This window comes from Labrus mixtus, chromosome 7, assembly GCF_963584025.1.
Source record: "Labrus mixtus chromosome 7, fLabMix1.1, whole genome shotgun sequence".
In the NCBI taxonomy this organism is placed as follows: Eukaryota; Metazoa; Chordata; class Actinopteri; order Labriformes; family Labridae; genus Labrus; species Labrus mixtus.
In genome coordinates this window covers 30,417,044-30,437,668 of record NC_083618.1, presented here as the reverse complement: position 1 = coordinate 30,437,668, position 20,625 = coordinate 30,417,044, and the positions used below count along the sequence as shown (strand labels likewise).

The following is a 20,625-nucleotide window of genomic DNA, read 5'->3' as shown; positions in this document are numbered from 1 at the left end:
AAGTTTAACTCGTCTTCAAGGTCTCGGAGTACGATGCGATACACTTCATTGTCTCCTTAGGGAAATTTGTCTTGGACCTTAAAGAGCCGCCATTCAGCCGCTTCCAACGAGAATCACAAATCGGGCCTAAAATGGAAAGATAAACAACTAGGCAGAGTTCAGGTCGCAAGCATGGCAGCACCACGGGATGACTCCAGAGCAGGGGTATGTCCAGGGGTGGCATGGGCCCCCATGTCCTACATTCTGATGGGCTAGTTGCCTAATTAGAGGCGGGACTTAAGTACAAAAGCAGTACTCTTAATTGTGAATTCATATTTTGCTCTTTCCATGAAAATGTTAAAAGCAGAAAGTCGTGCACAAGGTCATAATTGAAATGGACTTAAGTGCCAATAAATATATTTTTGTAAATTCCTTAACGCTAGTCTAACAGCGCCCACACCTTCTGTTTCTAACTCTACCTGAGGCTGTGAACTGTGTTGCAGTTAAAGGTCTGTTATGTCTGAAATGTAAACGTTGAAGAGGCATGAAATGTAGATACTTCACAAGACTCCTCGGATACATCATGACAACGACGTGATTCAACCAATCAGGGTCCAAAAACACACCAAGCAGATAAAAAGAGGGTGATTCATTTTATTATACAGACAGACGTCATGATCCATGTTAGAGCTCACATGGCGGACTGTGATTTAATACAGAAACACAGACTTAAAATAAAAAAGAAACACGCTCTCAGCTCCGGTTTGCATCTCAATCCTCCTCGCCTCTGCTTTCAAACGTTTCCTTACAGTGTCGGCGTCCATACAAGAGCACAGAAAGAAAAGAAAGATCACTGCATGTGTATTTAAGATATCGCATGTCGTGTATACTCAGTAAACTAGACTTCACTCGAAGTTTACAGCACTTTGGCAGACGTTCAATAACATCACTTTCAAACTGAAGAGGATTCCTGTTTCATTCTGGACTTCAGATGATCGGGGTCGGAGTGGATAGATACTAAACAAGTTTGGACTTGGAAATCGTATATTGTCGGGGGTAAAAGGATTTCTTTGGAACCAGAATCGTCCGTCACAAACTGTCAAAGCCAGAATCTACTGACAAAAAGTGTTTTTAAAGACACTGGATGCTCGAGTTGTTTATCAGCTGTTCACACTAACATCTGAACTCTTAATTTTAAACACCAAACAAACAGATCAAGCAGTAAATAAACCTCCGACTTGTGTAAATCTCTGCTCTTCTCTAAGGAGTCTGGTGGCTTTGTAGAGATTAATGTTAACTCACTGCAACATAAAGGTCTGTAAATGCAGAGATGGAGAATGGAAGTGTTGTCGGACACTTCAGGTGACTCTGAATCACTCAGAGGCAAAAACAAGAACGTTTAGAGGATGCATTTTGATCAGGAGCTTTTCCTGCAGGGACTCGAGCTGCAGCCGTTACTTCTCGTTTCAAGGTGAAGAAATCGAGAGAAAACTGAAACTTTGTGCTCCTACTTAAAGGCCAAACATGAATATTCTGGATTAATTTAAACAACAACAAAAAACAAAACAGGAGTTCCCATTTTATGTAAGCATTTGCTGCAGTTGGAGCTTTGGGTACGAGTTGACAGGAATCTTAAACTACGGAAGCCCCAAGCGGACATGCATCCATTTTCAAGTGTTGATTTCAGCTTATTTTTCTCGAGCTAACAAAGCTCATTCTCTGGTGAGAAAACAGAACCGTTCACTCGCTGTGATCAGCCGGACTACGACATGCCGTGCTGCTGTTGCCAACACTCATGAAGCGAGGTAAGCCTACCTCTCGTTTCAAAGTTTTTGCAACTCAGAAAGTATGAAATAAAATTTTTTTAAAAAGCAAAAAAACAACGAGGAGATTCTCACTATTTAAGGAAAACTGAAGATGACAAAAAGCAGCCGAGTTCGAGCAAGACTAAAAAGTAGCTGAAGCATCAGGGAGGGGATTCTGTCGTCTGATAGTTTCCCATCAGGGGGAAACACAGAGGAGAGATTTACACCTTGTGGTGATGTTTAAACAACACAGGCACATGTATAAGTTTTATTTTGATCATTGAAGCGCAGCCTCTCGTTCTCCACACCGGGAGAAAACATTTGATTTAAAAAAAACGTTCATGAGAGCAACAGAGGCTGAACTATCAGACTTCTCACACGGCGTCGCTCTACCTGTTTTAATGTCTCCCTACAGCCAATTATCTCCCCCGGCTCGGGTCAACAACACGTGATGAGGGGACGTGCACAGCTGCAGGATTTCTCCCTTTAAAACGTCATCTTTTTGATTAAGTTTGTGCAGAAAGCTGATTCGATCGGAGGAGATCTGTTAGTAAAGATTCATTCAAAAGCGGATAAAGGTTGAAAACGATCAGAGCGACGCTCATGAGTGAACAGTCCTGTGAGAGAGGAGGAGGCGTTTGAAGTGGAGAAATGAGGTCCAGCAGCTCGTTGTCTTCGTGTGTGAGACCGGTGGGATCCTGCAGTAGAGCTCTTTGACGGCAGGAACCTTCAGAGGCGACTTTAGGCCATGCTGTTCAGAGAGAGAGAGAAGAGAAGATGTTAAAGAACAGGTTATTCATTTTGAAGTCAGAGACACTTCTGATTCAGCTGCACATCAGAAACAAGCTGCTCTCCAAAACGGTTCAGGAGGATTCTAACAACAATCTGATTGGCTGAGGTTTCATTTATCTCCAGCTCTCCTCTCAGGTTCAGTAAAGCCCCTTGAGCATGTCTCTGTAGTCTCCATGCTTTCACCCATTAGTGCGGTTTCTCCTTATTTGTCTCCTCCGCCTCTTCTTTTCTTTTTCCACTACAAGACCAAGAACTGACAACGCCAGCTTCTACTTTTCATCAGACATTATTCTCCATCAGTAGACGACCTATAATACGAGTGGTGAGCGACAGCGGTGTGAAAATGGTCTTCTCGTATCGTAACAATGGACTACCGCCCCCTGCTGGCATGGAGTTATTTCCTCTCAGGCATATGCAGAGCGTACGTGGTTGGTGGCCGTCGGCTGTAGTCTTTGCAGTGTGTTCAAGTGCAACTTTTTTGGCAAAGACAAAAGGCAACCACTTGTTCTTTGCCGTCTGCTTGGTGTGTCAGGGCTTTAAGGAGGGTGGTGGTGTCAGAGATTACAGATATAGGAAATTTATTGATTCTTTTAATCATTATTTTTGGGGCCTTTATAGAGAGAAAGAATAAAGACATCAGGGAGGGGTGACATGCGGGAAGGGAGCCACAGTTCGGATTCAAACCCGGGCCGTCCGCATAGAGGACTAGAGCCTCCGTACATGGGGCACTCGTTAACTGCTAGACCATCAGTGCCACATACTTTTTTTATTCTCTACTTGTGTGACAGAACATCAATGAGTGATTCAAAAAGTCAGAGGAAGTAGGCTGTGTGTGTGTGTGTGTGTGTGTGTGTGTGTGTGTGTGTGTGTGTCACAGGCCTGCAGAGCATCAAACATGCTAATGTTAAACAGTGTGTGTGATGTGTAAATGAGTCCCAGGAGTGTCGTGAGGTTTGAGTGTTACAACCGTGTGTGTGTGTGTGTGTGTGTGTGTCAGAGAAACAGTCGGATGTGGGTCAAACTGAACCGAGGTGTTCAGAAAATGATTCTCAGACTTTGTTTCATTAAATTCTTTCAGCTTCAATCCGTCAGAGATTCATCTCGTCAGCTTCTGTGTCCGGAGCAGAAATGACGAACAAACGTGTGAAAGATACCAACGAGGTATAAATTAAAAGGAGTGATTCATCTGTGTGTGTGTGTGTGTGTGTGTGTGTGTGTGTGTGTGTATATATATGTGTGTGTGTGTGTGTGTGTGTGTGTGTGTGTATATATGTGTGTGTGTGTGTATCGGCCACCTGTCGATCAGCGAGTCCCTCATGCTGGTGGCGATGGCGGAGGGCTGTGCTGCGTCGCTCAGTCTGAAGACGCTCTCGATGACGGACAGCTCCGTGCTGGTCGTGTCCAGGCCGCAGAACGCGCACCAATCGTTGACCACCATCCCCCCGGCGATGACCTCACTGCCCCGGTTCACTGTGCCCGCCTGAAAAGGAAGAGGGATTTTTTTTAAATCATGAGCAACATTAATGATTTTGTTCAACGTTTTCCTGCAACAGAAAGAAATATGAAGCGCTGCACTCCAAAATGAATGTTCTGGATGAACATTTACATTTTGAGGAAGAGTCGATGATTAAGACGAGTTAAAGTCCAGGTCTGTGACATCATGAAGACAAAGTGAACCCCCCTACCCCTCGACCCCCCACTCACCACCAGTGGGACCTGCAGCAGAGACGACAGCTCGTCCTGGTCCTCGATGGACGTCTTCGGGTGGACCAGGCCTCCCTGGTTACTGAACGCGCAGTAAGAGCCGACCAGGACCTGCTCTGCTACCGTCTGACGGAAAACCTCCACCTTCAGGGTGTCTGCAAGGACCTCCTCTGTCTCCTGACCACGAGAGAGGGGGGAGAGGGGAGAGGGGAGAGGGGGGGGGCGTCAAAACAGGCAGGAAGATTTCAAACAAAGAGAAAGGAAGAGAGAACACATCCAGCTCTTCATTTCATATGAAAATGAGTGAGAATTACGATGACACGATGCCCAATATCGATACCTGTTACTATGTCATGGAAACAAACGTCTTTGGCACCAGAAACAGGTTCAACTTGAACCCAGGCTGCCCCGTTGAGCACTACAATCACTGTACATGGCGCTCTAACCACTAACTTTGCATCGTTAGGAGACGCCAGAAGGCTCTCTCTCTCTCTCCCCCTCCCTCTGTCTCCGTCTCACTCTCTCTCCCCCTCCCTCTGTCTCCGTCTCACTCTCTCTCCCCCTCTCTCTGTCTCTCGTTAGGTTAACCCTAACCCGCGGCTTCTCCTACCTCCTCCTGTTAGCTGTAGCATTAGCTGCATGTGAGAGAGTCAGAAACGAGCCGGTGCATGGAGCAGCAGTACATGAAAACAGACACTTTTTAAGAACTTTATCTATTGTGAACATACTTTAGTAGATACATAGATTAAATATATGAACCCCAAAAAGGGCAGAATATGACCTCTGTAAGGATTTGAGCAAAATGAAAAATTCTGTGCATGAATGACAATAAAATGTTTTGGGCCTTTTTGTCTTTATGAAATAGGACAGCTGCAGAGAGACAGGAAATGTTGGGAGGAGAGAGAGGGGGTGTGTGACATGCAGCAAAGGGCAGAGGTCAGATTTGAACCCCCGGCCGCTGCTACTAGGACTATTGCCTCTGTACATGCACCTCATGAATGACACTTAAATAAAGACATCAGAGTAAATAAAACTGCTGCCGTCCTGTCAGCTCATCAGAGAGTCGGTTCATGTGTGTTTCAGCCTCACCCTGTCGAGGTCGGGGTGGACCAGCGCTACGTAGTCGTTGCATGCGATGACGTTACCGAGCGCAGACAGCCTCTCCTCCACTCTCTGGATCTTCACGGTGTCTGGCAGACAGTTTCTGATGTGCTGCAGCTCCTGGTCCGTCGTGTTGTTGGGCACCAGGAGGCCGTGACGGTTCCCTGAAAACAGGACAAACACAATGAGACGGTTTAGACCCGGGGCCCGTTTCTGAAAGAAGGTTGAACAAACCCTCAGTCTGACCCTGAGCTCTGAGTTGATTTACCCTCAGGTGGGAAACTCTGAGTTTTAGGTTCCAGATCAGCAGATTTCAGTTTATTAAATCAACTCTGAGTAGGTCCAATCAGTGTTCAGTGCGTGCACCACGACGATAAAAAGCCAACATGAATGGAGCCCCGATACTACGATTCACCATGGCAACAGGTTACAAGAAACAGATCCTCCTTCTTTAACCATTTCAAAATATAGCATATCTTCATGCGGACATACGGAGAATATGAACAAGGAAAAAAAGTGACACTGCTGCAGCGCAGCGGCAAAGGAGAGAGAAAACAGCTGTTCACGTCAGCACGTAAAGCCTATTAATTTAATATTTAATCAGAATTATAACATTGCAGGTCAAAACTGGTGGAATTGTATTAAACCTACAATTTATTTTCATTAAGATGAAATCCAGCAGAAGAAAAGTGACTTCAAAACAGCTCAAAATGAAATATAAGAACATAAAAGGCTCATTTTGTGCATTAACTTTATCCCCAACATAAAGCTGTATTCACACCTATGATTCACACACATAGCCTAAATATTATTATATATTACCTTTATCCTGTTTAGTTTATTAATTAGGCCTAATGAACATCTCCTGACGTCAGGCTCTAATTCCCTGTAGAGTAATGCAGCCCCGTCATAACGAGGCTCGACTAAAAGACGCCATGTTTGATAAAATAGTTTCATTTATACGCTGTAGTATTGCCACCCTAACATATTAAAACAACCTGGATTTTTATTCAGACAAACGGTGAATCTTCACCAACACGGCGTGATACGACTGAATGAAAGAATGAGGAAATGAAACGGCGATTCTGGAAGAGGGAGGAGACTTAGAGAAACTCAGGGTTCACTGAAGAAAACCAGCTCCCGACCAGGTTAGGTTCACAGACTCAGTTACCATAGTAACTGACTCAGAGGTAAAGTTACCTCTCCCTCTGAAACGGGCTGGAGTTACCCCTCTTTCTCAGGTTTGAGTGACCTCCTCTTCTGAAACGGATAACCCAGAGTTTCCTTCATTTCAGGGTGAACGGACTCAGAGCTTCAGAAACGAGCCCCTGGTATGTTTGTTACACCAACTAGTTTAGGTTTGATACAGCGCTTTGTTTGCATCTTCTGGAAAGCATGTTGAGTTACGTTTGTATGAAATCTAAAGATGAATCTGTTGTTTTGGTTTGTCGTGTTGGTTGGAAATACAGAAACAAACAAGATCAAAATAAATGTGTGACTAAAAGATGCTGCTGTTAAGAACTGATGTGTTAGTGGAAGTAGAAAAACAGACCTGGGAGGTAAGAGAGCGTGTGTTTCCTGAGCAGTACTCACCCACACACATCCTCCCGATGATGCGACAGCCTGCGATGGAAGCGTGAACAACTGGGATGGTTTCAGACAATTCTCCCTCGAACACACTGCAGAGACACAAACAACAACAACAACAACAACAGCCGGTCAGTTTGTTCAGCTCAGCATGGAAATCAAAACTCTGATGAAACTGGATGTTCTTCACCGAGCCAGCTGTCGACGCAACACCCGGCCAAAAGACGGCAACATGAAGTCTTAAGGGACGGATCATCTGTACAGTGGGGTCAAAAACCCTGCTGACATCACAGGGAAACCCCATAAATGTTGAACTGCTTTTCTGAAATAAATAAGATAGAGACTCTCAATCGTCCCTTCTGTGTGGTGGTGTCTGCAGAGACTCTGTCCTCTGACTGGATTTGACTGTTCTGCTTTGTTCTGGTTGACTCGGGACGTTTCTGGCGAGTCATAAAGTTCTGTAACAGTTGTGGTCGACATGATGACACCGAGTGTGTTTACATGGACGTCAGTATCCTGGTTATGACCATATTTGGGTTTTGGTGTTTACATGCACACAGAGAAACCTGGTCATTCATATCTCTGCACGCTCCAGACGTAAGACGCTCTCATTGCCACCGTCGTGTTTGTTTTGCTGAGGCGGCGCCTGTGCAGGTGGTCGACAGCGCTCAGAACCGGGGGAAAGCGTTTTTACATGCCACAGTATCCTGTTTTTTTTTTTTTCTAGAGTTCTCGAGGTAGCAAGATCAGGTTTCTGAAAATCTGGGGTTAAGTTTATCCTAGTTTCTGAAATCGGGATATGTTGTTTTTATACACAAACACAAAAATGATAAACTTAAACAAAAAAAGGGGAGTCCGTGTAAACACACTCCCTCACCCCGGCTCCTGACTTACAGCAACTCTCTTTCACTTTGGTTTCAACAGAAACACTGAAATAGAGATGTCAGGATTTAAAACCTTCATCTGTTAAATCTCGGCTCATATCATTATTCTACTTCAGACGGATCGAAGGCCACAAAGTCTTCTCGCTCTCTCTGAAGACGAGTAACTCAGCTCTATATTTAAAGGTTTAATAAATACATACAGTTGATAAGCTCAAGCTAATACTGTTTGAAAATAGTTTCTGGTGATTAACTGAACCTGTGTGTAGTCCTGTTGACGTGTGAGCATGTACTCTGTAATCATCAGACACACCTTTACCTTTATATAAAGTCAGCAGCACAGATTGCACTTTGATGACATCATCACGAGGCTACTTTAGTTTACAGCTGTTTACAGGCAGCAGAGATGTTTCTTGCTCCATGCAGACTATGCAGACGGATAAGACCCCCTGCAGGAACTCAAGGGCCCCCAAGCTGCAAGTTCAGCCTCCATATAGATTATAAGAAGAGAATTAAAATCACCTGTCTTCTGCAGCCTCCTCATGTCCTGTGTTTAGAAGAACGTGCACGCTTAAAATTAAATGTAGGAAATAAACAAAACGCCTGAGTGACGTCACCCGTCTGTTCCTGCAGGGGGCGCTGGAGTCCCATCGATGGCGTCCCCTGTCTGTTCCTGCAGGGGGCGCTGGAGTCCCATCGATGGCGGTCTCCATGCTGGAAATGCTGTCTCAGTCTAACTTTCAGTCAACCTAACGACAGGCTGAGAGCTGGAGCTGAGGCGGGTTTTAAACCTCCTGACAAACCGTTACACCGCGCCCACCTGTCAATCAGGTCAGCTACACGCCTTATTGTGAATAACTCTTATCCTTCATCAAATCAAAACTGATGAGTTATCAAAACATTCACCCCCCGTACAGTGTGTGTCCATCGAGACATGAGCTAATCACACCTATTTGGTTTTTTGAACCAGGCTGTAAACATGTTAATCTCTGCTGTAAAAACAGGCTTTTTAGAATGGGTGTGTATGTGACTTCCTGTGCTTCTGCAGCCAGCCTCTAGTGGACACTCCAGGAACTGCAGGATTTTGCACTTCTGCAGCCGGCTTCATTTTTCACCTGAGGTTGCTACTTGGTCATAAATGATCTCGTACAACGGCCTAATTCTTTTTTTGTTTGTCCGATGTCAGCGGGTAGATCAGTTGTATGTTTTACTTTGACAAATATACTGCACCTTTAAGTTTGCAGACTCATTTAAAAACTGCACGACCTCCTTTCAGACACTGCTGTACCTGACACGTAGTCTACTCTAATGTGTACAGGTGTTGTTTTTAAAATTGTGCACAGGTTTCTATTCTTATATCTGCATGTGTTATGTAAATGTTCTTGGTATAAACCTCTGTAGGGGTTTCTTTAAATCTTCATTCAGGTTAATATACGGAGAGGGGGGACAGAGAGGGGGGACAAAGAGGGGGGACAGCGGGCGTTACACGTGTCTCATGTGTTTTTGGAAGCTGCAGCTGGATGCTTTGAATTTCCCTCGGGATCATTAAAGAAACTTTCTCTCCATGTTGACTTTTGTTTCACTTTTTAGAACTTAATTTGTTTTCAAACCCTAAAATAAACTCTTTTTTTAAGGAAAATGCTTCATCTGTTGAATTTAATGACGTAAAGGAGTCTCATTTTTTACCTTTTCTCATCATTTTCTGTTGGTTTAACTTGGGTTGAGATGTTTAATTTGGGTTTGAGAGGTGTTCACACAGCTGGCCTGTTTCTTCTCTGATGCATCGTGTCAAAGAGTCTGGAGTCCCTTCTTTGTAGTTTGGGGCTTTATAAAAGGCCAGACAGGACCCTGACAGGTAGTGTTAATGTAGAAGTTCACCTGTAGAAGTTCTCTGCGCCGCCGATCGCCACCAGGCAGTATGTGTTGGTGAGTTTGGCGAAGCAGCCGATCTCGTTGTTTTTCTCAAACGCTGCTCTCACGGCCATGATGATGAAGATGATGAAGAGGAGGGTTTACTTCTGATCCTGAAAACAAACAACAACAATCACCTTTCTGTTTGTACTCGGGTCAAATTCAGTCGATCAAGTAAAACAGACTTTAACACCTGTGACAGTTTATCCGGACCAACCGGGCTAACAGGCTAGCTCGTTTTTTTGGTTTTTTTTTAAGTTTATCGTCAGAGAGAGAAAAAAACGTGTCAAATAAACTTCCTGTCCGTCGACACGCAGCTTTGACTTGTGTCGCAGTGACATTTGGTTTCAAACATCTCGTAATGTTGAGTGAAAATAGATAGAAGTTACCTGAATTAGCTTCGTAGCAGCACAGCATGCGCGTTGACGTGATTCACTTCACTCGCTTCAACCCCACGTGTCTACTTCCGCTTCAGGGTCAACGTGATGACGTAGGACGTAGGACGTAGAATGCGGTATAAAAACAGTCCGGGCTCACAGAGGAGTCAAAACATCACTGTTAGGAGGGGTGAAAATGTGCTTTTCATTAGGTTTATTTATAGTTTTTACATCATTATTTTTGTATAAACCTTTCCAACTTAAAATTTTCTACATATTTATTTATTTCATTGCAAATACATTTTGTTGTCTGTTGTTTCTGTAAAGTCTATTGTCTACTGAGGTATGCAAATTAGATTCCCAAGAGAAATTGTAATGTACACCTGTTTTTAATTTAGAAAAATCACAGAGCAATCGAGTTAAATTCATATAATATTCATGTAACAATATTTGTACGTGTGGCACTTATGAAACAGTGATTTTTAATCTCAACAAGGTTTTCCTGTTTGAATAAAGGTTAAACACACGAAGGCGTTTTATTGGCATCTCAAAGATTTTTTTTCTCCACCTCCTTTTAGTCACATTTTGTGTCACAACATATTATGAATTTTAATTTCTGATGAATCTCTTTCTGATGTAACACCAACAATCAGAAAAATGTAGAGAAGGCAGGATAGACATTTTAACATTTTTCCTCATACTGCCAAGTTTAGTTGTAGGTTAAATTTATCATCAGGTGTTCAGCTTTTTACATTCATGGGTTGGTGAAGCCAGATTCCACTTTTAAAATATTGACAGCATGGTACTAAGAATAAGCCTTTGTGTAAAGATGAGAAAAGTCCCTTCAGGTGAAACAGCGAGTCAGTTGTGCAGCCTTATCCATGTGGGGCATATCAGTCCTTATAGTTCAAACAAGGATAAGAGAACATGGACAAAGATTAGCAAACAGACTCGTAGCCTATATGTAAGAAAATCGAGGAAAACATGCAGATTTGTGTATTTTTTACAAATGACAGTAAGAAACAAACAATACTGAATTATGGGTAAATGTATGCAAAAAGTAAACAGCCATACATTTGGAGAGATTGCAGTCTGCATGTTTGAATGTGATCGTAAACAGATGTGTGATTGCATTAATCTGTATTTGTAGTTTTTAAGGTTTATTCTCTCGTGCTCTTTGTTGTATCTTCCTGCCTGCTTTCATAACCTCAGATTGCCTCCATCATACTTTCATGCTGCTTCAAAGCCTCTGATGTTTACAACCCAGATGCTCTGAGAGTGAGTGTGTGCGGTTGAGAGATTTAAGGAGGAGGCAACTTAAATCTCTCAACCGTCTCCATCCCTCTTCAATAAACCTGCATAGCAACCGGACGCGCGGCCGTCCTCCTCCTCTCTCCTCGTGAAGCACCAGGAATGACGCTCTGGGCCAATCACGTCGGACATTCCTCGTGACGTCTTGTTTGTTGACACTTCCATTAGCTCGATACCTGTGTGACGTCACTGCAGCAGGTTGGGATGGGAAGGGGGGCGAACCAGAGCGGAGGAAGGCAACAAAGATCGTCTAACCAGAGGGTAAGGTTTCACTCCTTTCTGTTTTTGTCTGCTCAAATGTAATGTCCCCTTTTTCTGTAATATAATGATGAGTGACACCACATCGGTGTCAAGGAAACACCATAACTGGGAATCACTCAATGTTTTAAAATATTTTACAACAGTAGCAGATGAAATTTATGCATGAAAATTTTAGTCTGTCTGCAACCACTTTGGTCCAGACTGTCAATATTCTCAAAAAGTAGTTACATGATGGACTGTCATGACGTTTTGTAATGATATCCATGTTCCTCTCAGGATGAAGCCAAACTGATATGACGAGCATTTTCACCATCAGCCGCTAAACATTTGTGTTTTTTTAAGGATAAATACCAAATGTATTGAAAGGATAACCACAAAACATGGTTCATGCGATCATGTTGCCCCTCTGCACAACTCTACATTCTCATTGCTTGTGTGACTTTTCATCAGACGTCATCTTCTGGTCAACATTTATTTGTCCCCTGTCTAGGTTGATAACAAAATAAAACTGCTATAGCATGCTTATTTCTGATTTAAAAAAAACCCTCAGCTCCAGCTCTCAGCCTGTTGTTATGTTGACTGAAGGTAAGGTTGGGACAGCATTTCCAGCATGGAGACCTCCATTGATGGGCTTCCAAAAGCCCCCGCAGGAACAGATGGGTGACATTTCACTTGTGCACGTGGTAGGATGCAAATTTTGATTGTTTAGTTCAAACTACAGGGTGGTCACGATTCCAGAAATTTAACTCAAATTTTATCAAAACCTGTTTCAATACCAACACCATCAATGGAGATTTTCCATTTTTCTGTTTAAAAAATGTAAGCAAACTCCTACACACTGTCTAAATTGCACAAAGAGGTCTACACTGGCAACTTACAGAAATGTTGCCAATTCAATTTTGCAATATTAGTGTGGAGGAGCTCTGCATTGTTATTTATTTCAGAGTTATTTCCCTATAGCCACAAGTGAAAAAGTGGACTTGAACAGTGCATATTTGGAGTGATCCCTCGTCTCGTCTACAAACGATCTTTGGAGGCAGCAGCTCCGCGGACACGTCGGTCGGGAGATTCTGCCTGGAAACACCGCAAACTAAACGGAACCGGCGGCCGACAGAGACGGACGGCTCTCGCAGGAGACGAGGGGGTCGACTAGGTGGGATAAAATTAATGACTGTTCCCGACAGCAGCTAACGGCTCACACACACACACACACACACACACACACACACACACACACACTCACTTCCTGCGGAGCTGTCACTGATGTAAACATGTCAGCTATTTTCACCCACATAAACATGGGAGGTGAATTAAAACCGTCTGTGGTCGAGATAAGACCAACAGGTTTCAATTTACAACACAAAAAATAAATCAAGATAGATCTACAACTACAAAAATATATCTTTATTTATACCTTCAGTCAGAATATCCAGATAAAAACAATAAACATGACAGCTTATTAAATCAGAATCAGAAATACTTTAATAATCCTTGGGGGGACATTAGGGTCGTTACAGTTGCTCTTAAACACAATATAGAAGTAGGAAATGTATATAAAATTAAATATAAATATAAATAGAATAGGTAATAAGTACCAAGCAAAGAAATAAAAAGCAATGTCCAAAGCACACAGAAGTGAATATATGAACAATGTATTACACATAAATGTACAAAATAGGTATTGCACAGAGTATTGCACATGAAGACAGTGTTATCCAGCTTATATCAGTATTGCACACAGAAAAATAGTTGACAGAGATGTCTTTAAGCTAAATGTTTACGTCCTGATTCTTTAGTTGGATGCAATTTAATTAGGAGCACGTTTTGCAACTTTAAACTCTGACTTTGTGCCCTTTCCTGACTTTAATTTAGGTTAGCTGTCAATTTGCTTTTACAGAAATAGATACACAAGGGCAATAAAGCTTTCTCTAAAAGTTAAATTAAACACTGCAGAATTCAATTAGTGTGGATACAACTATGCATCAGCCAGCTGATTCTGTGATATCCAGGAATAGAGCTGAGGTGAACTCACCCTCACTTTAATGCGATCAATAATGCAGAGAGACTTTAATCAAGCTGCGGCGGACGGAGAGATTATTTATCTTAATTATTTCCTGGAGGGTGAACCCCATTCATGCTCCAAGTGTTTCATTTACTGAGGGAATGAAAGGCGGCACACATTCACCTCACGGTATCCTCTGAGTTCGTACGGCCTGGTGTCAGTGGGTGCAACCTACAAACCCTTCAGGCCGTCTTTTAGTCACAGAGGAAGAGCAAAAAAAAAAAAAAGTGGAAGGAAGGAGATGAATAATAGTGGGCCCTGCAGCTGCACACCGTCCTCTGCCAAAGAGGGCAGCGGTGCCGGAGATAAGAGGGAGCACAAGTCAAAACAAAAGAATATCTGCGAGAAAGAGAGGGGAGCTATATTTAGCTCAGCTCCTCTCTGTGTGCCAGCTGGGGAGAGGAAGAGAGGAGCCGCGATGAATGCTGATTGAGATGCTCTTCAAGTTCATGAATGAAGCATGTGCAGCTTGGATTCACTTGTTGTGCTGCTTCCCTTTTTTATATCCTGAAACGGCTTGGGCCAATAAAATACATCGCCTTGTAAAGGAAAAGGAATTCACTGAAAAAAAACCTCTCATCTAAGCAAACAATTTGTGTAATTTATAGTCAGAAATATTTATTTATTATGAGTCACATTCACCGGACAAATCCAGATAAACATCTTCAAAATATAAAAAGCAATAATTAAGAGCTGAAGTGCTTGTAATTGGTATATTTCTTATGTTTTGCCTTTTATATCATGGAATTAGATGTTAATCAGGATTTGTCAGGTATATTGGGCTTATTGTGTAATGAGGATTCTAACCCGGGCAGCCTGCTCGGAGGACCCCAGCCTCCGGTCATGGGGTGTACATGGGGCATGTGCACTAACCACCAGGCTACCGGCGCCACGTAATGAGATATTTCTTTTTTTTTTAAAGATTTATTTTTGGGCTTTTTGTGCCTTTAATTGGGAGATAGGACAGTGGACAGAGTCTGAAATCAGGGAGAGAGAGAGAGAGAGAGAGTGGGGAATGACATGCGGGAAAGGAGCCACAGGCCGGACTCGAACCGGGGCCGCCCGTGTTGAGGACTACAGCCTCCATACATGGGGCGCGTGCACTAACCACTGCGCCACCAGCGCCCCATAATGAGATATTTCTGACGGGAAATTAAAAGACAGGGTTGGTAATTTTTGAAAACTAGCCTGATTTTGAAAGTAGCATTCCCTCAGTGCTGTGTCTAAAGCCACGCCCCCTCCCCTCTGTGCTCCCTCTAAAGCCACGCCCCCTCTGTGCTCCCTCTAAAGCCACGCCCCCTCACTTACATGCACGAGCGTCGTCGCTCCAGAAGCGGACCTCAGCTCATCGCTTTGAGTGTGGGCTCGTGCACACAAGAGGTAGAGAGCGAGCAGGGAGACAGGGTGGCGTGTGATTGGTTCATCAGATTGGTACCTCATGGCAGACATTGGTGGAAGTTTTTACAGACTTACAAACTGATACAGATGATGGATTTTCTTTGTTCCTTTTTCAGAGAACATGAATTATTCATTTCTGTCAGGACCTAAAGACAATTTACACCAAAATCTTAAAAAGTGGATCTGGAGGAAATGACCAACCCTGACTTTAATGAGGGGGGGGGGGGGGGGGTAAAAGGAAAAACAGGCGAGCAGAAGAGAGTATGAAGCTTAAACATCCATAAAGATATAAAACATGATCGGCCAGTGAATTTCCTGCTGTGTTCACACATCAGCTCACCCTCACTTCATGGATTAACTTCACTACAGGGCTGGAGAGAAATAATGTGGGTAAGGTCGGGGGGGGAAATGTGTCCGTTTGCGTTCACAGATTAAAATTCTGGAACATTTCAGGAGTTTTGTGCATGTTTGAAATCGTCATAATTCTCCACTTCTCCTGTATTTTCCTCCCCGTCAGTGCTGTGGGTACGTTTTAATGTCCGTCCAGCAGAAGCTCCCTCTCTGATGTTATATTTAGGTCCGGAGTAAAGGTTAGACCCCTCATCAACTTTTATGTGAATATTATCACAAGTTATTGCTCTGCTGTCCGGCTGGGAAGCCACAGCCGTATCACATTTGTGAGGCAGTTAATTTCTCACGTTGAAAGGCTTGCTTCATGTTTTTACTGCCGTCCATAACTTCCACTAATGTTTTTGACACTGTGGTTGTCATCTCCATTAGTCACTGTGCTGTGAATCAAATCAGTTTTGGGAGTGTAAAAATATTCAGAAGCATTTTGTTCCTGTTTATTCCAGAAGGGGTGACAGGAACGTCCACGCAGCTCATAATCTCGTGGCTCATGCATCATGCACCGCAGAGTTTCCAGATGAAGTCAAAAGCAGAAGTATGAACATTAAAACGAACGTAAAGATATATTATACCACAGGATGAAAGTAAGCTTACATACAGGAACGCCCCTCTGTGTCAGACAATATTAGAGATGTGCTTTTTGGACTCCATAAAAACACACTCCAGCTGTTTTCACATCTGCACTCTTTAAAATATCTAGATCCTTTCAGAAGGCCTGCTGCAGATTTTGTCCTGAGCTGGCTGTTCACATTATGCTCCTCACAGCGGGAGACTCAGTCTATCGGTGCCTTGCTCAAGGGCACCTCGGCAGTTCCCCAGAAGTGTCCTGGCATCTCTCCAGCTACCGGACCAACTTCCATATTTTGGTCCGTACTGGGATTTGAACCGGCAAACCCCCGATTCCCAACCCAAGTCCCTACCAACTGAGCTACCCCCTTGTTTTGTGTAACTTCCCAGCATGCATTGCAGACCACCAGGAAGGCTTTCACAGCCCGCACTGCGATGGTGTAAAGTGTCGAGCAGAGTAAGATGATCCCATCAGCTACATTAGCTGAACTGATTGAGTTGTGTTTGATTGGATTGGCGCCGTGGACGGGTCTTTCTGGAAGGAATTAGAGATGTCCGAGCCGATAATCTGGGGGGGGGGGGGGGAGTCGTTCTTGTCCTCTTTATCTCTCTATCTAGGTACGTGCGTCTTTGTCCTCTCTCACTCTCTGTATTGTAATCTTATCATCCCTCGCTAGAAGTGAGGAGTATCTCTCAGGTTTTAAAGATGTCTTATTAGATTGTCTGTCCTCTGACGCCTCTTACATTTGGCCGGTTTTGTCACGTGAAGGCCTGCGGGTTTAAGTGGATTTTCATGCGTCTTGATCTGATTCGTAAAGTCGATGTGGGATTGTAGCAGATATAGGATCATGTTGGATGAAGAATGTGCACTGATTCTCCTCTAATATGAAAACACAAACATGCAGGATAAAGAGATGAAACGATCCCTCACAATACTGTTAGAAATCGATTAAAAACATGGACGATTTAAATCGATATAACAAAAATATAAATTGCAGTACACGTCTTCTAACCAGCAGAGGGCACTATCTGCTTTTGGCCTCTCGTTCAACTTCAGTCGCTATAAAAAAATTAAAAAAAGAAGCTTAGCTTAGATTACCATTTACAAAAAGGCGTAGTGCGGTGTCCCAGGATCCAACGTGGCAGGTGAGTAGACGTGTGAATGTGGCAGTGTGAATGTGAATCCTTGTGTGGCGTCCACCACGACTTGGGGTCTTTGTGAGATGAGGTGCACAGAAGAGCGAGCGGCAGGCAGTGAAGAAAGCACGGAGCACAAAGCAAGCAAGGCGATCTGAGGCAAGGCAGAGAACAAAAAGGGGGTTAGCTACACAAGCTATAACAACGAGGAACTGTAATCACATTGGAGCCGACGAAACAATATGGCGTCGATTAGAGGGAAATCCAGAGTATTTATAATGTGAGTCTTGATCATGGAATGAGATTCACCTGGCGCTACCTGTGAAGGGAAAGCCACGCCCACCACACTCACACTGACAGGGGAGAGAAACATGAGGATTGGACAGACAGGGAGTGACTGTTCCCTACACTCTCTCCCTGATTTCTGACTCTATCCACTGTCCTATCTCTCCATTAAAGGTACAAAAAGCCCCAAAAAATCTAAAATAGAGATTATATAATGCATGTTTATTGTCAGAGAACTGAAATAGAAGAATCATATTTATTCATAAATTGTCTTTTATGTCTTTATAAAAATCTTCAATCAATCATTAACCCAGTATCGTGATCTATATCATATCGTGTGTTGAGTGTTTTGTTACATCCTTATTAGGATCTGCTTCCTTCTTTATATCTAACTTAAGACTTCCACCGTCCAACTCTTCATCTGTTTTATGGAAAACATGCAACAAGAATAACTTCTCAAGTTGTTCCAGAGCTGAGATAACAAACTAAAGTTTGGATTGGCATGTGTGTTTTTTTTGTTGCTCAGGTTAGACTTGTTGTGTTGGTGACTTTGATGATGGGAGGAGAGCAGAGCCATGAGAGGAAAGAGAGAGAAGAGGAGACTGAAAAAGAAGTCAAATCTGACAACACTGACGTCTCTGAGTCTGCTGCTTCTGAAGGTAGAATTATTCCTTTGCTGATGATTAAACTGATGGTTCCCAACCTTTTAGACTGATAAAAACACAGCCAAAGCCCCGTTTCCACCAAGCGGTTCAGTTCAGTTCAGTTCGCATTTATTGGCATTTTCAGTCAAAGGTTGGGGAATGGTTCTAAAATAACTGATCTGTACGTACCATCCTACTTTTTTTGCAACCCTTCAATTGGGGTGCCAAGAGTACAGTACCAATCTGACCCTGAAAGGTGGAGCCAGACACGTTGCTGTCTGTTGATTAGTCGAAATAATCGTCACTTCCTAGACATGGACAAACTTCAACTTGGCTTTGTGTCCTGTGGATTTCATGGCGTTTTTGTTGTTTGTGCGAATAATGTCAGCGCGTATCACTGCCCCTTGGACGACCTCGGAGGTGAAGACCTTTTCTAAGTATCACTGGCAGGAGGAGCGGCAGAGGGAACTGGACAGCACTTATAGAAACAAGAAACAGTTCACACCTGTGTCCTGCATTGTTATGTTAGCATGCTAATGTTAGCGCTCTTTAGTTAGCGCGTAGCTTCACATTGCACATAAATTGACACAGAATGAGCGTAATCTAAAGAAATGTAAGTGACATTCAAATAATCAGTGAGTATGTTCTTCTTCTTCTCTCTAGTCCTTGACTAAAACAGCTTTTATACATAAGGACGTCCCGTCCATGTAAACACGGCGCTGACAACAGTACAGCTGGCAGGACTCACGCTCCTCCTTGTAGACAGTCAGGACTCAGAGACACATTTAAAGAGGATATATTGTTCTGTGATATATTTATGTGTAAAATGTTGCACTTTTTTCCTTTGAGGCCCAAAGAGATAACATTTGACGATGTTTTGGTTCGCCGGTGGCCTAGTGGTTAGTTTGTGCGCCCCATGTGCAGAGGCTGTATCATCCTAGTAAATAATCAACCCCCAAAAAAAACAAAATGTCGGTGCACATGTTGTAAGATTTGCAAATTGCTGCATTAAGTGAATTCCTGTCACTCCCAACAGACACCGCAGGAGAGCTGCCCCAGTGCCAGATGGGAAACAGGAAGGTGGACAACATGTGTTTCATGATCTCGTGCACCAACTGGTACTGAGCTGAACTGAAATCAAGAAAAAGAAGAGGCTGAAGTGAGGTCTGGGACTGATGTTGCATTCATGAGCTCACCAAAAAACAACAAAGGCGCCATCGATAAGTCCAACATGCTTGGGTCGACTTAGGAAAATCCTGGAGTGTGAATGAGTGGTTGGAAGATGAACTTTTTCAAGTTGACTGTGTTACAGATTCAATCATGAAAACAGAAGAATTCTGTATACCAATGATTCTTTACTGACAGGAAAACAAACTAGTTTGAACTCCTATACGTTTAGTATAGCGTGCAATATAAAGTGTTGGCCCCTGATGCAAGACATGGCGTTAAAAGAACATTGGGAAGTGACGGCAAAGCAACAGAATCCGCAATACAACTTTATAATGAGAATATTTGCCTTTATAAGAAAGCTACGTGTACTTTAACAGAAACAGAATATCAACAAAAGCACGGAGAAGAACATACTGGAGAACAGAAAACATAATGCAGCAGGTTCATTAATAACAATGAAAGACTAAATGCAAAAATAAACCAATAACAAATCAAACTAAGTGTGTAAATTGTTTGTGTGGTTGACTGCAAAATAAAGATGTGGTGGTGGACAACTAATGAGGTGAGAGTGATATTACCCCTGTGTGGCTCTGGCCATCACAGGGGCCTTGATGAGCCTGAGATTAAAATACATTTTTTGTTTGCACATTTTTCTCTCCAAGTTTGAACTGAAAGTTCCAAATGGCTGAATATATGAATACATCTCTCTTACCTTAAAAACATGAAATCCGGGGCCCGGTCACTGTGGCAGCAGGCTAAGCAAGTTGCCTCAGACATCCCTCTCCCCAGCAACCTTTTCCAGTTCCTCCTGGGGGATCCTCAGGCGTTCCCAGAACTGTTTGCCAGAACATCCTTGGGGCCAACCGAAAGTCCTTCTCCATAACCTCCCCTAACTCGTCAAACACCTGGGTTTTTGCTTCCACAACGACCGAAGCCTGTCAGCCTGTCAGCTGTTTCTCTGACCTCTGGGCAAGCCAAGCCCAAAGCCTCCTTCTTCTGCCTGACGGCTTCCTTCACCTTGGGTTGCCGCCACAACAGACGGACTTAATTCCCTATGGTTTAAATGATCAGCCTTTTAAAGCTGAGCTCTGAATGCTCTTCATAATTTTTCCTCTTTCCTCACATTCTTTCTCAAAATGCTTTTTTTTTAACATTACACTGTATCCACTTCATGTAATATCTTATGTTATAACTGGATAAATAATTGTGTCTGTCTGCTGTTAGTCCATTATATTCAATTCCAAT

General features: G+C 43.2%; 1 protein-coding gene and 2 long non-coding RNA genes across 3 annotated transcripts; 2 read left to right on the top strand and 1 right to left on the bottom strand.

The window, feature by feature from the left end:
• Nucleotides 1-1,653: 1,653 nt before the first annotated feature.
• LOC132977134 (uncharacterized) lies at nucleotides 1,654-2,155 on the top strand. Its single transcript, XR_009673767.1, has 2 exons — nucleotides 1,654-1,717; nucleotides 1,823-2,155. It is a non-coding gene; the product is annotated as an uncharacterized LOC132977134 (long non-coding RNA).
• Nucleotides 2,073-10,276, bottom strand: eif6 (eukaryotic translation initiation factor 6). Its single transcript, XM_061041542.1, has 7 exons — nucleotides 10,150-10,276; nucleotides 9,728-9,873; nucleotides 6,975-7,060; nucleotides 5,370-5,545; nucleotides 4,281-4,457; nucleotides 3,872-4,056; nucleotides 2,073-2,535 (listed from the first exon to the last, which is right to left on the bottom strand). The coding sequence occupies exons 2-7, from the start codon at nucleotides 9,832-9,834 to the stop codon at nucleotides 2,526-2,528; spliced, it is 741 nt and encodes a 246-aa protein (XP_060897525.1). The 5' UTR covers nucleotides 9,835-9,873; nucleotides 10,150-10,276; the 3' UTR covers nucleotides 2,073-2,525.
• Nucleotides 10,277-12,722: 2,446 nt separating this feature from the next.
• Nucleotides 12,723-19,938, top strand: LOC132977152 (uncharacterized). The gene is made up of 3 exons (XR_009673771.1): nucleotides 12,723-12,862; nucleotides 18,093-18,225; nucleotides 19,247-19,938. It is a non-coding gene; the product is annotated as an uncharacterized LOC132977152 (long non-coding RNA).
• The last annotated feature ends 687 nt before the right edge of the window (nucleotides 19,939-20,625 follow it).